Below are 16676 nucleotides of genomic sequence, written 5' to 3' on the forward strand. Positions count from 1 at the left end.
CCCTGGCCAGGCAATTACAGATGTTCTTGCCAAGCCCCCACACCACTCCTGCAAGGAGGGTTTCTAGATCCACACACTGAGGCCCCAGGAAGCTGGGGGACTCAGCCAGGGTGACACAAGGGGGTCAGGGGCTGGGATGTGTGTCCAGGCCTACTGGCCACAGGGCTGCCTCTTCACCCTGGGACAGAGAACCGAGGTGGCCTGGGCTCTATCTCAGGTATGGAGGGGCCCCAAGGGTCAGGCCAGAGGATCTGGCCAAGCAGCTTCCCTGTGCTACCAGCCAGGGAAAGGGGGGGCTGTGAGCCGGGGCTGGCAAGACCACCTGATGGGAACTGTGGTGTGCAGTATGATTTCGAGGGCAGTGAGGCGGGGTGTGGTCGGGGAAGAGCCCTTCACTGACGAAGGTAGCAGCCTAATTAGGTATTTGCTACTAAATGTCTTCCTGATGTCGTCAGGCCTCTCGAATCCTGCAAGAAGACCGGCAGACGGCCACTTCCCATCCACTTGAGTAGAGAACCATAACTCAAGTAGTGGCACTTAGAAGCCACAGGTCTGTTCTCCACAGGCCCTGCACCCTAAATCCCCAGGCAAGCAGCTCAGCTTACCTGACCGGGCCCAGCAAGGGGACAAGGATGGAGGGAGGGGGCCCCCAAGAGTGGCCGGACTAAGGCGGGAAGCCATCAGCACCTTCTGACCCATGGCCACCCCCCCACCTTCCTTCACTTTTATAACACCTACTTTATAATCACACACTGTGTCGGGGGTTGTGGTGGGCACTAGGGACCTGGAAACATAGGGTGTTCTGGGGGTATAGGCTAGGAGGCCTTCTTGGAGGAGGTGATCATTCCTGACCATTTGGTTCACAGTGTCAGTCACGGAGCACCTGTCACATGCTAGGCTTTTCAGAGTTTGTATAGCGCCGACCAGTACTGGTAAGGGTTTCGATTCTCCTTGCTTCTGACCCTGTGTCCTGACTATGCGGTTCTGTCATTACAAGCCCTCCCTAAGGATCTTTTCTTCCAGCCTCAGTTAATCCATTGTCAACTGTAGGCATAGTAGCACCTGCGTCTGATTTTTATTGTTCATTCAAAGACCACAGGAAAACATCCTCCTTACACCTCAAACCACAATGGTTCCCTGACTCTGTGGTTTGCTTTGTCAGAGCAGTGGGGAAAGAGATGCGGAAAGGAAGTCAGATGACCAGGTCTTGGCCTGGCCCCAGAATGACTTCGGGAAGTGCAACCCCGTCTTGTAGGCCTCAGGCTCCCCACCTAGTGAGCAGTAAATGCTGGGTCATGGTGACTCCTTCCAGCCCTAAAATTTAGGATATGCAAACATTAAAGCCTCTTCAATCTCACTGTCACAGTCTGGGTCTTGGCCAGCCCAAGTAGCACTGAGTTTTTATGGTTGGGACTCAGTTCTGCTGGTAGCTGGTCATTTGGAGCAGTGGCAGTGTCTGAGGCCCACCACCAGGAGAGTGGACAGAGAGCCATTGTCCCTGCCCTTGTGATGCCCACAGTCCAGGTGAGGGTTTCCCTCTCCACCTGGTAGACAGAGTACTGGGAAGGGCTTTGAAGAGAAGGTGACGTTTGGGCTGAGTCTTAAAGGCTGAGTAAGAGGTTGCCAAGCAGATGAAAAGGGTAGCCTGGGAAGTAGGAACCGCATAAGCAAAGGCACTGGGACAAAAGAGGGTGCGGTGCATACTGGGAGGAGCTCTATTATAGGGATGGTAGCTGGCGGTGAGGCTGGAAGGCAAGACATCAGGGACTAGATGACAAGCAAAGTACTACCTGCACAGGGGATGGCCATATCGACTAGTTCACAGTAAACAGTCCTACACCCCCTCGGGGCCAACTCCAGCCTCCCAAAGTAAGTTATCCCAAGGTCATTTACTTTACTTGGTGTAGTGCAATTAGGGAAGCCTGTGATTTGCAAGTGGTTTATGTGAAAACAAATGAAATTTTAAAAAGTAACTCAGCACTTTGGAGCAGCTGGATTCATGTGGAAACTTTCTGTCCTGGGGGGACTGACTGGCTTCTCTGAGATACCATTTTACACAATTCTGCATTCTGCACAGCTGCCTCTGGTTTTCACAGCATCCAATGCTCCTAGGAAGAAGTTCTATTCTGTAGGGAGCCAACACACCACCCGCCCCCCCCAAGCCCAGCTGTGTGCTGGACTGTGGGGTACTGTGGCCTGGGAGGCAGGATGCCTGGACCAGTGTCAGTGTTCCTAGTACACAGCCCAGGGCACATCCCTTTTTCACTCCAGGCCTCAGTTTCCCTGTCTGTAAAATGAGGGCATGGGCTGCAGGGATGATGACAGAGCTCTCTCCCACGCCCGGCATCCCAGCTGTGCTGTAGGGATGTTCATTTGGTGTTATGAAGAACAACAGAGGAATGATCAACACTGAAGGGGGGAGTCAAATGGGCTCCCACAGATTTTCACGCTGTCAGTAAGACACAGCCTACTCAGAGACAAAGGAACCCAAGTGGCCCGAGAGGTAACTTAAGTACCATCTGGAATTTGGGGTCTTTGGGCACTGGCTCTGGAGGGCCTCAGGGTCTCCTATAAGATACTAGAACAACTCCGGTCCTGTAGGTTGCCATGATTGTACTGATTTCTTCACTGCACTGGCTTCTTTGGTTTGTTTTTAAGGGAACAAACATGTTTAAAATTTTGAAAACTATAAAAGGGCATAGAGGGGCACCTGGGTGGCTCAGTGAGTTAAGCCTCTGCCTTCGGCTCAGGTCGTGATCTCAAGGTCCTGGGATCAAGTCCCACATCAGGCTCCTTGCTCAGTGGGGAGCCTGCTTCCCGCACTCTGTCTGCCTGCCTCTCTGCCTACTTGTGATCTCTCTGTGTCAAATAAATAAATAAAATCTTTTTTAAAAAGGCGGGGGGTGGTGCATACAGCAAGAAGTCCTCCCTTCTCTTTCCCAGCCCTGTCCCAACAAGACTTCAGGCTTAGAGGGCAGAGGCCCATCTCCAGGAATCTCTGGAAACCCCAGTTTCCCTTCCCAGAGACAATCACTGGTCTATGTTTCTTGGATCTTCTTTAAGAAATAGTCAATGGTTATATGATGCTATATAAGCACACTAGTGTTCTATATATCTTACTATTGGACTTTTAATCACAGTGTCCCATCTCAGATCATTTCCTATGTGTATGGTGTGCCACCACATTGTTAACACAGAACTCCAGTAATGGGCATATAGCCGTGTACCCACTGCCCAGTCCCCACTGAGGGACATTGTATGTCTCCTTCTCCCCGTTCCACTGTTACAATCAACTAATATCCTAAGTCTTTGTACACACAGGCAAGAAGCTCCGTAGGAGTCATTTCTAGCAGTGGATCGTCCCAACATGTGGCCATCTTGTCTGGAGATCACTTGGCCCAGCCCTATGTTTTGTTTTTGTTTTTGTTTTAAGATTTTATTTATTTGACAGACAGAGATCACAAGTAGGGAGAGAAGCAGGCAGAGAGAGAGAGAGAGAGAGAGAGAGAGAGGAGGAAGCAGGCTCCCTGCTGAGCAGAGAGTACAATGCAGGGCTCCATCCCAGGACCCTGGGATCATGACCGAGCCAAAGGCAGAGAGGCTTTAACCCACTGAGCCACCCAGGTGCCCCCGGCCCTATGGTTTTAATCACCACCTTCCCCCATGACATTTGGATTCTGCTCTTCCAGATCTTGTCCGTGGTGGGCCTGCACAAGGGCACTGGAGGTCTGGCAGGACAGGCAGGGTAGCTGGTGCCAACTCCCCAGAGGACCTTCATTTATTGCAGGGTAGACGACCTTTTCGTGCGGAGGGCTAGATATAAATATTTTAGGCGTTGTGAGTCATCTATCGCCTTTGTAACTGTTCAGCTTTGTTGTTGTAGCCCAAAAGTATCTGCAGACAATACATAAGTGAATGAGTGGGACTCTGTTCCAATAAAACTTTATTTTAAAACAGCAAGCAGTGGGCCGGATTTGACTCTCAGGCTGGATTTATTCAACTGCTGAGCACCTCTGTGTCCCAGGCCCCCTAGTAGGTGTGGGGAATGCTGCAGAGAACAATACAGGCCCAACTCTGCCTGGCAAGAGCAGTACAGCTCACTGGTGTAATGGGAGAGCAGGTGCAGAGTAAACCCAAGAGTGTCTACGAGGAGTGTCTAACTTGGACTAGGGGCTGGTCAGGGGTGGCTTTCTGGGAGAGGAGACATTGTAAGCTGAAATCCAAAGTCTTAGCCAGGAGTCAGGCACAGCAGGAGTCTGGGGCTTTGAAAGAAGTTTTGTGCTACTGGAGATGTGGCGTGTGTGGAGGGAACATGATAAGTGGCAAGGGCTGGAGAGGAGAACCTCAATCAGGGCACAGGCCTGGAGGCAGGCTGTGTGGAGGAGCTGGCCTTCATCTTGACAGCTCTGGGAGAGGGACTGCAAAGGTTGGCCTTGGGGGTGGGATAGGGTGCTATATACGTGTCTGATGTCAGAAGCCGGGGGATGGGGATGAAGTTGGGTCATGACACGTGAGACAGGTCAAGGCAAGCAACTCAGGACTGAAACCCAGGACGGTACAGTGGAACTAAATATTTTCATGACTTTCTTGAATCCTGTGCCCCTATAGATGGGCTCCTACTCATCCCTCAAGGCCCCATCCCAAAGCCCCTTCATCTTTGGAGCCTGTTATGAGGCAGACTTACAAGCTTCTTCCTCCAGATTATTATAACATCATACTGAGGGACACTTGTCGCATCAGTGTCTCCCAGTGAGGCCTCAGATGACAGGCACAGAGTAAGCACTAATAAATGCTTACTAAATTAAATTAAACAGGAAGATGAATTCTCCAGGATAGTTGTGGTCCATGAGCCATAACTTAGAGTTGAGAAAACTGAGACTCAGAAGGCTAAGCAACTTGCCCAAATGGAACATATAAGAATTCTGCCCAGTATAGTCGTTTTAGCAGAAAAATTGGCTTTCTTTGCCTTTCCAGGCTGAACTTTGTTGTTTGCCTCACGGTTCCCTAAATTATTAATCCACAAGGCAGTTAACTGAGCAGAAACAAGAGGCACACTTTGTAGAAAGATAAAACAAGAGAATTAAGAGGCATTTGGTTTCCAGGGACTCCATCCTCTGGTATTCCAAATGCTAACAGGGAAATTCAACCCCCTTCTTCTAAATCCCAGCCGGAACAATGTCGCCAAGACCATCCTGGCAGGCGGCTATGCCGTGGGCCTGGACAAGTGCCTGGAATTCTTGGAGAATCCAGGTTGTGAGGCTGTCGGTCAGAGCCTGTGTCTGGAGGGCTCCAGCAGCTGGGCTGGGGGAATTCTCTTGGCTCCATTTATTGCAGCCTATTTTTAGAGGGCTATTCAAGCTGGGGTGGGGGTTTTCCACCACCACCACCACCCCTGCAACTGTACAATTTAAAGCCTCTCCCCTTCCACCTCCCATTACCCCCTAACCAGGATGCAGGACATGGTAACAGGCTTTGAGCAGTGCATGTCCGAAGTCGTTTCCTTCTGGAACCCTTGTGTGTAAGTGCTCTTGTCCATCTCCCTGATTCTGGCCATCTTGGTGGGTGTGAGGTGCTCTCTCATTGTGGTTTCGACTTGTATTGCCCAGATGATTAGTGGCGTTCAGCATCTCTCCATGTGTCTATTGGCCATTCATATACCTTTTCCGGAGAAGTGTCTGTTCAGATCCTTTGCCCTTTTTCTAATTGTTCCAATTATCAATTGAACAATTATCGATTGTTCCAAAATTGGGTTATTTGCCTTTTTATTGTTGAGATGGAAGAGTTCGTTATATGACATGGATACTAGACTCTTATCAGATATGTGATTTCCAAATATTTTCTCCCATTCTGAGCATTTATTTTTCATGTGCAAAGACAGCATCAGAAGCAGAGAGGAGAAACGTGGAGATGGGCAATGAGGGGCACTAGATTCCTGCTCAGCCTGTTGCCTGGGAACCCTGGTACACTAAAGTGGATCTAGGGACGGCCTCTTCCGGTGCTACCAGCTGGGCCAGCCCAGCCCTCTTCCTTCATTGTCCCCAACCCTACTCCAGTTTCCCCATCTGGGAAAGCACTCATCATTAGACTCTCGGCAACACCCCTTCCAAATGGAAGACTCAAAAAGGCACAAGATGATGTCCCTGCATTAGTGGCTTCCTACTTCTTCCTGACTTCTGCAGTTGTGCCAGCTGCCTGGCCCTCCAGGAGATAAACTTGCAGCTGGGGCAGGTGGGGTTTTGATTGTGTCTGTGTCTGCTTGATGTCTCCCAACCACATATGGGCATTCCACAAGTGTGGGTGCTGGGCCCTATGCCTGCCTTCATGAAGCCCAAGGACAGATAATAAACAAGTAAATATACAAATTGAGAACAGCAAGCCAGGATTGCTTATAGTAGGGAGAGAGGAGCAGCCTGGAAGAGAAGTGAGCGAAAACCTCTTAGAGTTAACCCAGTTAAGGTGAGCCTCAGTTTCCTCTTCCGGAAATTGGGGCCACCAATAGCTTCACCTATATCACATGTTGTCTTGAGGACCAAGTGTAGGTAAAGAGCTCTAACAGCAAATCAGGATTACTCCAAGCCAGCGTGGGGGTCTGAAAGTTGTCTCTGGGTGAGGGAAGAGCAGGGTGTTGAATGGGGTTAGGGAAAAAGAAGCTGCTTTCATCAGATCCTCACCCAGAAGTCCCCAAATGGGTGTCCCCAGCCTCAGGATGGAACCCATTTTTTTTTCTCTGGGGCAGAAACATCAGAACCCAAAAGTCACAACATCCCGGGAGCAGAGGTCTCGTTTTATAAGATGAGGCCAAAATTAGGATTGGCAGAGATTGGCGCCATAAGCAGAGTAGGCTGCAGTTGGCTGGTTTGGGTTTTATATTTGCTGTGCTTATGCCTTGAGGAGCCAAATATGTATTTGGGGGGACTCTGTTTTGGAGGGAGTGCACAGCCCTCCCAGAGAAGGGCCTAGCTTGCCGGTACAGGGGTGCTTTTGGTCAGCTAACCTGGCGGAGACGATCCTGCCTACTTGGCTCTGATCGCCCCGCCCCCTTCGCGCAGCCCCGCCCCCTTCGCTTCCCCACGAGGCTCCGCGCAGCCCCGCCCGCCCGGAGCAGCCCGGCCTTCGGGCCCGCCCCTGGCCCCGCCCCCTCCCGGGCCACATTCCTCCGGCCGGGCCTCGCTCTGCGCCAGGCGGGCGGGTGGCCGTGGCGGCGGCGGCGGCGGCGGCGGTGGAGGGGAGGGCTTGGCCGGCCTGGGGCTAGGAATAGAGCCGGGAGCAGCGGGAACCGGCGGGCACCGGGCCGGGCGACCCGAGGTGGTCGCGTGGTGGGTGGTCAGGTCTCTCGGTGGTCGGGTGTCTGTCCCGGGATCTGCCGCCCCAGCGGGAGTCGGCAGCGCTCGGCGGGGCCTGGGTCCCGGGCGCTCGGCCCCGTCAGCTCCCGCCGCGGCCGCCATGTGGTGCCTGCACTGCAACTCCGAGCGGACTCAGTCCCTGCTGGAGCTGGAACTTGACAGCGGGTAAGCCCGTGGCCGCGGGTCGGGGGGATGGCGTAGTGGGGGGTGGGGGAGGGTGGCGCCGGGGCTCGGGCTAGAGGGCCTTGGGGAGGGGCTTCACGGAAATGGCCTGGCGGGGCAGGGTGGGGGTGCCAGCAGAAACCCAGTCATTGCTCGGCTGCGGGCGGTATGTTGTGCGTTTGTGAGAGAGCCGGGTCCTGTGTTGTGTGTGCCCCGGTTCGTTAGAGCCTGCTGGGGCTCTAAGTGTAAGTGTGTGCCAGAGAGGCTGCGGGGATGGGTGTGCCGGGGTGCGTGAGACTGTCAGGATGTGTGTGATGAGTGCCTGTGTGTGAGGGAGGGAGAAGGGCTGACGGGGTGGAGCGTGGCTGTAATAGTATGTGTGCAACCAGCCCAGGGACCTGAGTTTGTGCGTGTGAGAAAGAGACGCTGTCAGGACAGGAGTGTGTGCGCGCGCGCGTGTGTGCATGTGCGCAGCCGCTCCCAAGTGAGTGTCGGGATGGGAGCTTGTGTGGGGGTGAGTTTCCATGGGAGAAACCGTGAGTATCCGGTGCCAGGCCGGAGACCGTGGACTGGATGGAGACCGTGGACTGGATGGAGTGTGGCGGGCGGGTGTCTGTACTTGTATCTGGTTGCGGCAGGCTGAGGCTGCCAGGGAGTCTTTCTGGGGGCCTAAGCCAGCCCCTGGGCCTGTATCCAGGGTTTTGCATCAGCTCTGTTGGGGAGATCCTGGGCAAGTGTGTGGGGGTTCGAGGGATTCTTTCACGGACTGTGCACAGGTGATCCCGGTGTGCTTTGGGGTGGGGGGGTGGGGAAGAGGGAGGACCCAGGAGGGCACTGGAGAGCCTGGAGCCCTGGGCGGGGGGTGAGATCTGTGTGGCTGCTGCTGTCGTGTTGAGGGCGGCTGGGAAGGGTCTGCTGTTGTGATTGGGTGTATGCTGTTGTGATTGGGTGTATGCGTGTTTTCAATGCGCCTGGTGTGGTCAGGAATGGAGTCTTAGTGAGAGGGGTGGAGGGGTGGGAGTTTGAATGTGTGTCCCAGAGACCAGCGCTTTTCTGCTTTGGGGCCTGTGGGTGGCTGCCTGAGTGTCCAAGGGCCCGTATTTATGGAGAGAGAGTGTGTATGTGCTGGGAATATCGATTTTCTTGCACCGCTCGCCAGCGCAGCTGCCCCCTGAGCTGTCTGCAGGCCCCTTGGAGGAGCCAGGCTGTGGGGCGGAGAGGATTTGTTGACAAGCTGACTTGGCTTGTGTCGGGCCCCCGGAGGCTTGGGGGGCAAACCACCTGCAGCCGTTTGATCTCTGAGTTCAAAAATTCTGCAGCGTGTGTCTAGCAGTTGCACTGAGAACATGCATATGTTCCCCTCTGGCCCAGTCCTCGCCCCAGGGGCCTGGCACTCTGGGCCTGAGGCTCCATGTGGGGTTGTGGGGGTGTGGTTCCCAAGAACCCGTGGCTTCTTTGTGTCTGGGGGGCAGAGGCTGGGCAAGCTGCAGCTGCAAGGCCAGCTGTCTGAGATCTGTGGCATCAGTCCGAAAACGGGGGTCACGATATTCATATTGCACATGTGCTACTGTCTTACGCAGCTGTCCCACCCAGTATCGCATGTACATTCTTATCCTTGTGGCTCCGGCATCCCCATATTGCAGGAGAGCAAACTGAGACTGAGCGCTAAGTCTTGTCGGCACCAGGGCTCTGCAGTTTATGGAGCAGCTGCTGTGAGCATTCCCTGTCTAGGCACTGGAGACATAGCAGTGAGCAAAACTCAGAGTGCTTGTCCCTGTAAAGGCCAGCACACTTGTGGGGACACAGTTGGCATGCTCCGCAGGCGATATCTCTTTTCCCGCTCCCAGCTGAGAGAGACTGCGGGGTGTCCCCAGTGCCCCTGCTTGAGACCTCTCCAGTGTCACCCTTCCAGTTGGGATGTCCATAGGGACTGCTTTGGCATATTTCCCAGTCCTGCATCCCTTCTTATTGGAAGTCCTTCTTCGAATCTACTCTAAACCTTCTAGCTGCAGGGAAGCCTGCTTGAGTCCTTTTGTTGTCAGAGTTGGTGATGAACAGCTGCTCCCCCAGTTTCAGAGCACAGACCAGGTGTCCTGGAGATTGAGAAGACCTTCTGCAGCACAACCCAAGGTTCGCCCTTCGGCCTCGGAGCAGGTGGAATCACATTTGCTCCAGATTGTCTGGTATGCAGTTCCAAAGAAAGCGGGGTGGGGGTGGTGAGGGGCAGAGAATCAGCCCAGCTCCCGACCTGCAGAGGCTGGCCAGCTTACCCCCCACCCAGAGCCCTCCCAGCTGGCCATCTCTCCCTCTCTAAACCCAGGAAGTATCCAGCGTGCTCCAGAGACCTCAGGAGACCCCCAGTCTGTAACAGGTCTAAGATAACCCCTCCAGGAACAGCCATGCCACCCCGTATGCACTGTGACAGCACGGGTGGCCCCCTTGGTATGGCAGCACTTAAGTGCCCTTCTCTTTGAGCCTCAAAGCAGCCCAGGTCTCTCCCCACCATCCCTTTCTAAAGGGGCATGTTAAGATAGGGAATCCAATGACCTGACCAGGCTGTTACCAGGGGAGCCTGGAGAAGAACCCACATGTTCTGCCAGAGAGCCTCTGGAGGGCCCCTGCCAGCCCGGCCAGGATTTTCAGGCTTTTGCCCAAGGAAGTCGGACTATGAACTAGCTGTGCTAATATTTACACAGCTTCAGCTCAAAAACATGGACAAGACTGACAGCTGCACCGTCAAACCGTGTGATGGCTGGGCAAATAGGTGTTTGTGGAAGGGACCGAACAGCCCCGCCACCCCCACCCCGGGCTCTGGGAGCTCAGGTGCACATGTGTGTGGGTGTTAGCTGGCCAGACTCTGTGGAACGAGGGATCTTGGTTTGCCAGGAGAATCTGTGAGGCCAGGAGCAGCTCAGGGCATCAGCAAAGAAGGGAAACAGACTGCGTTTCAAATCCCAGCTCAGCTTTGTGACATTATGCAAGTCACTACACCACCTCAGAGCCTCAATTTCCCCCTCCGTGGAAGGGACTGGTACCCGGCTTCACAGAGATGCATGAGGACATGTCTGACAGCCCTCGCCATGCTGGCCAGCCCCCGGCCTTTGGTCCGAGGTATGATTGTCCAGGTCAGCACTCTGCTCTTCCCGCTGCCAGTGACCCAGGGGATTTTCTTCCTTCCCCTTTTGTAAATTTCCTCTGAATTGCAATGACTCGTGGAATGTCTGCCCAGTGGGCTTGCAGCAGGCCAGAGGCCCGGGGAGAGCTCCGCAGAGGTGGCCCAGGTCCCCAGTAGAAGTGTGTGTATGTGCCGTGGGCAGGGGGAGGATGCGCCAAGGCTGTTGAGTGTGATTTATCATTTGTCCTCAAAAGCAAATCCTAATGACTTTAAAGGCCATTAAGGCTCTTGAAGAATTAATTGGTGCAGGCTTCAAGAATCTGGCCACTCCCACTGTCTGAGCTACTCCCGAGGATGGTGATTATGGTGGGAAGCATGGCACAATGACTCCTGGACCTGCCATTCGGCTGGCTGCTGTGGCTGTCCCCCTGAAGGGGCAAGTGCCCCTTTAAGTCCTGAGGCCTGTGTGCTCCCATGCCTGCCCAGCACAGTGCCCGGCCACGTGGTAGGCACAGCCAGGCAGCAGCAAGTGACTGCACCCTTGGCTGCATGTGTGCTCCCCTGGGCATGGGGGTGCTTTGTTCTCAGGAGTGATGCGTTGGGACCCGTTGTTGCACTTCCTGTGTTCCTCTCTTCACTCCCTAGCTACCGCGCCCCTGCTCTGTGCCAGACCCTAGGCTAGATGGAAAGGAACTGAGATTCGTCATGTGAAACTGTGTATCACAGAACCCGGACAGGTGGGGTCCCACAAGGCCTACTCTGCCTCTCCCCGGCTGTGTGGCTTTGGTGAGGTGGCCTCCCCCGTCTGAGCTTGATTTTCTCATCCATGAAATGGGACTAAGAATTACCTCCCCGCAGGGGATATGCAGCTTTGCCTGGTGACTCACACCTATTCGATCCCTGGCCCAGTAGCCAGTAGCCAGCAACACCAGCCTCATCACCACCTCTTCTCTTGAGAAGTGACTACTGAGTTAAAAGTGGTTCATCACAGTCGTCTTTTTTGCTGGTTTCTGGAGCTACGTGGCTTTTTGTGAAATCTCTTGTCCTTGAAGGAGCTAAGGCACGATCCTAGCATCTCTGACTTGGATATCCTTTTATGCTTTCTTTGAACGTAGCTTTTGCTTCCCTGCTCCTTGATGGAAAGGGACATTTTTTGTATTTTATTTCCTTGTTTTGCGCCTTCCTAACATGGCGAGCATTTAATGTGAACCGGAGGCCCAGATGTAGAGCCATAGCAAGAGTCCCCTCCTTGTCTGTCTGGGTGGGGAAACTATGACCACATTTGTTTTTTCCTCTTTGTTCAAAGGTCAGTATAATAATAGTAATCGCAGTGGTTGCCATTCAGCTCTGCGCAAAGGACTTAATTCTCAAAGCAATCTGTGAGTAAGGGCTTCTCCCCCCACTTGGGGGAACAGTTGGGGAACAGTTATGTGACTTGCCCAGGGTCACTGGCCAATAAGCCTCGGAGCTGGGATTTGAACTCAGTTCACCTGGCTTTGGGGTCTCTGCTCTTCATAGCCAGGTTGTGCCTCCTCTGGGGTTAAGTAATCTTTAGTAAAATCTGTCACCATCATAAATGGAGCCTTTCGTATCTTTCCCAAGCCGTGGAACAGGTAGGTGCCTGGGATCCCCTGGTGTCAGCATTTCCAAAATGTCCCACCTTTAGGCTGGTTTGAGGATGTCTCCTGTTGTCTTGCCAGGCCCCACGATCTTCTTCCCCATACACTCCGGTGGGGTTCTGAGATAGTGCCCTTTGGCCCTGACCACTTGTGCATTCTGAGGATAACACGCTTGCCCCAGGCCAGCCTCAGCAAGGAGCAGGGTCTCGGCGACAAAAGCCAACCATCCCCAGACTCTCTGCAGGCCCCTTGCAAACATAGCCAGCTTCTGCATGGGGAGGAAACCCAAGGCCAAGGCCTTTGACGTCATTAGAGGACACACATGCGTGTGGGCTGCTGAACTTGCTCCCATGAGAGAGAAGGACTATTAATTTGGAGGAGTCCCTAGCTACGAGGCAGCCTCCCCCCATTTAGGCTCCCAGAATCGCCTGTTGGCTGAGTTGGTCCAGGTCTGTCCACCAACATGAATACTTTCTCCCCAGTGGCTGTTTTAAAAGATGGAAGCAAATGGTGTTTGCGTTTCTACTTCTGGCTGAGAGGCTAGGCTAGGTGGTACAAGAATGAAATGCGTTAATACACGTGAAACATTTAAAATGGTGCCTTATTGTATTATAGTGAGTGCTCAATAAATGTTAATTATAGTCACTGTAGTTGTCACTATTTATCCTGATTATTACTAAGCTTGGAAGGTCTCTCCCTCCAGAGGGCTGAGAAGAGCTCACTCTAACTAGTTTTTGGCATTCAGCCTCCCTAGAAGCCCTGGCATCAGTCACCTCCTCCCATCCCCTTCCTGAGCCTCAGTTTCCCATCTGTGAAGGGGGTGAGCTTCGTGACGCTTGTGGTTATTCGCTGAGGGAGGGTGTTTGACCCAGTGTTGTGGGGAGTGGGACAGATTCTGTCATCAGCCTGTCCTTAACCCTAACCCCAGCTTCTCACACTCTCTGTGATCTTGGGCATGTTCCTTGGGCTTTCTGTGCCTCGATTTCCCCATTTGTAAACTGCCAGTGACAGGAGGAGCTCATGGAGTTGTTGTTAATCCGCATGAAGTGCTTAAAGGGTACACAGTTAGTACCTGAGAGGCAGTAGATTTTAGCTGTGACGTCAGGGCTGCCAAGGCCAATTGTGGGGAAACTGTACCATGGTACTTGTTCAAGAGAGATGTGTTGCTAGACAGGAATGTCTTATCTCTCCTTCTGGCCACAGACAAGGCCAGGGGTAAGAGCATGAAGGAAGAAGAGGGGTGGTAGTTTTGGGGGGAGCCAAGTGAGGGTAGGGTGTTGCTTGTGTGCAAGGTGGTGGTACCTGGGAGTGAGACAGGTCGTAAACTTGGTGACATGGGACTAAAGGCCATGGTCATGTGCATGTGCTTGTAGCCTGCTAAGAGAGGGTGGTCCAGAGTGTTTTAGAAATCACTTTGCCCATGGATTGGAAAAATTGCAAAGTAAGGGGACTTGGCTCTCAGTTGGAGTGAAGACTTCTTTGGATGGGCAAGCAGCCTACACCCAGGGCAATGGAGAGACCCGCCTGGAGACACTGAGGCAGATGCTCCAGCCCCATAGTGCCGAGGTGGGACAGGGTGGCAGGGCGTCCAGAGTCCTCAGCTGGTGGCCGGTGCTGAGTTCTGGTACTTAGGCAACTCTGGCATCCTCATCCCACTGGGGCTGCTTCCGGTCCCTAATGGGGCTAAGAGCTCTGGAGCCCTGCCTCAGGACCCTCGCTGTGCTACTCTGCCCTCCCCAGCCAGCTCCAGCCACCAGACAGAGAGGCAGCTGGCTACAGTGGAAAGATGGTGGCATTGGGGCTAGAGAAACCTGGCCTGAGTCCCAGTTCTGCCCCTCTCTGAACAAGTGGCCCAGGCAAGGTGGTCCCCTCTGTGAGCCTTATCTGCCAAGTGGGGATCCTGGTGGGAGAGGCGGTTGTCAGTAGACACAGCAGGTGCCTAGTACATGCTGGCAGAAGGGGACAGCGTTCAGCTGGCTTTGGGCAAAGCCACGGCTGTTTGTGATGGGTCTGGAGTTGGCACGAGTTTGCTACTAGAGCTGGAACAGGCTACAGAATAAAAATGATAGTATCTGACACTTGGGTGGCCTTTGAATTTTACACATACTTACCTTATTTGAACCCACCCCAGAGACTTTACGATGTTGTTGGTATTATTCCCACTTTACAGACAAGGAAACTAAGGCAAAAATGAAAATCATGTCTGAGCTACGCAGAAAGTAGATTTGGTATTCTGGTTCATGTGTCTTTCCTGCTCCCTGACTTTGTTAGGGGGTGGGAGGGTGTGGGCCTTAGAATGGATGGAGAAATAGGGGCGGGAAGGGAAAAGAGTGGAGAGAACCTGCAGGGTCCTACCGGGCGCCAGCCCTTGGATGGGCGTAGCGGTGTGTTGTCACTTGGCAGAGACCACAGAGGACACCCTTGGAAGCTCTGGCAAGTGGCCTTGAATCCCAGAATCCGTGTGTGCCAGCCCCAGGAGGTCCTCTGGGTATAAGAACTGTCCTCCACATTCCCTAGGAGGATTTTCCACAGAGAATACGAGAAAGGAGGAGCTAGAATAGTGCCGGACATTTAGGTGTTCAGTAAATGTTGGTTGTTCCTATGATTCTTATTGACTGCTATCAACTACAGTTGTTCCTGCTGTGATTTCCTGGGGTAGGCCCTGGACTAGATCCTGAAGGGCAGTGAGTCCCGTGCGGGGGGTTGGAGAGGAAGTGTTTGGGGAAGCGGCTCTTTCCTCTCCTGTTACCAGAGGAGGGCTAGGGGAGTGAGGGGGTGTTGTGCAGCCGTGCAAACTCCAATTCTCTGTTCCTTTGGGGCCATTGACTTTTCTAAGAGCCATAATTTAAATGGGCAGGGTTTGCAATTTTGTTTTTGTTTTCCTACTTAGTAAGAAATGGCAGAATGACCCGGGAAAGCCTTGAGGAAGGCAGTGGCTTCTTAGAACTATTTTGAACTTTTCCTTATGGACTCTTATTTTGTTTATTATTTTTTTAATATTTCATTTATTTATTTGACAGAGAGAGACACAGTGAGAGGGGGAACACAAGCTGGGGGAGTGGGAGAGGGAGAAGTAGGCTCCCCGCCAAGCAGGAAGCCCGATGCAGGACTCGATTCTAGGACCCTGAGATCATGACCTGAGCCAAAGGCAAAGGCTTGATGACTGAGCCACCCAGGCGCCCCTCCTTATGGATTCTTTGAACCGTATACAGAAGTAGAGAGAATGGAAGGGTAACCCCCATGGGCAATTGTATTTCATTGATCCCATGTTATTTTAAGACACATACCAGACATTTTGATGTTTGTAATCAGGGACCTGTCCTGTGGAGGTGGAGATGTCAGGTTGCGGGGGGTGGGTTCCTGGGACAGAGCCCTTAAGTTCCCTCAACAGCCCTTGGCTGTGTGGCCCAACTGGGGAAGCCAGAGCCTGGTCCAGTTTCCCAGCTTCGTAGACCAATAGTGCCTGCTACATTCAGAGAAGTCTGTGTTGGAGACCATGTGTCTGCAGGTGGCCAGGGGAGGCCAGGCCTGTGCCATCTCCCTCATGCAGGGCTTTCCTGGGGGAAGGACTGGTTTCAGGTCGGGAGTGCCTAAGCCATCTGCCTTCATGCCTAGGCTCCCTGGGCAGGACTGGGGCTGCTGAGTGTCCCCATGGGCCCTGCCTCTACTCCCCTTATTGCCCCTTGCCTGGAGGTAGAGTCAGGTGGTGACACCTGCCTTTGCCCTGAGACAGGTTGGCCCCTCAAACTCACTTGGCCTCTGGGCACACACTCAGAGCAGTCTTTCTGGCTGAAGAGACCAGGCCCTCCCATTCCTCCCCTGACACTGTGTCCACACTGTGCTTCCCTCAAGCCTCTGCCAAGGCCATCTTTCCTTCTTGCCCTGTGGGCTCTTCCATCCACAGCTTCTAACGATGCTGTTTTTGAAGCCTGGCCCATGACAGGTGCTCAGTAAATTTTAGTGGCGATAGCTGTATTAGTTCAATAGTATTGTAATATATTCTTAGGAATATTATTATTACTACCCCTAATGTCTTACACAGTGCTTGGCACACAGAGGGCCCTCAACCAAATTTAGGTTAAAAAAAAAAAAAAAGAAAGAAAGAAAAACGGGCAGCAGGACTGAGTCCCACCCCAGTCCTGCTCTGAGCAGGACCAAGCCCTGTCCACTCACCCCTCACTGTCCTCAGGTGCAGATACTGGGGTAGGGCCAGGTGGGCAGGTGCCTATCTTCTGAACAAAGGGTGCTCCTTGAGGCCTTTTCCCACTGTTGCATGCTCACAGTCTTACAACCCCTCCCTTCACCCTCAGGGCCCCCGTGCACTGTGGGGAACAATGGTCCTATGTTGTGATAGCAACAACAGCTACCTGAGCCCTTCTGGGTAGCAGGACCCCGGCTGAGGATTTGTGTCTGCATTATCATTTGTGACATAGACAA

General features: G+C 53.2%; 1 protein-coding gene across 8 annotated transcripts in view; it reads left to right on the top strand.

Annotated features, from left to right (window-relative positions):
• Window positions 1–16676, top strand: part of IQSEC1 (IQ motif and Sec7 domain ArfGEF 1) — a 373922-nt gene that overhangs the window by 293476 nt on the left and 63770 nt on the right. The window contains exon 1 of one of the 8 annotated variants that reach the window (XM_032332950.1): window positions 7150–7508. The exons of 6 other annotated variants lie outside the window; for them this stretch is intronic. In XM_032332950.1, coding sequence (XP_032188841.1) covers window positions 7444–7508 — 65 coding nt within the window. In that variant the 5' untranslated portion in view covers window positions 7150–7443. Of the gene's footprint in view, window positions 1–7149; window positions 7509–15452; window positions 16067–16676 lie in introns of those variants that run through there. One more of the 8 variants, XM_032332775.1, reaches the window with a different exon arrangement.

This window comes from Mustela erminea, chromosome 1, assembly GCF_009829155.1.
Source record: "Mustela erminea isolate mMusErm1 chromosome 1, mMusErm1.Pri, whole genome shotgun sequence".
In the NCBI taxonomy this organism is placed as follows: domain Eukaryota; kingdom Metazoa; phylum Chordata; class Mammalia; order Carnivora; family Mustelidae; genus Mustela; species Mustela erminea.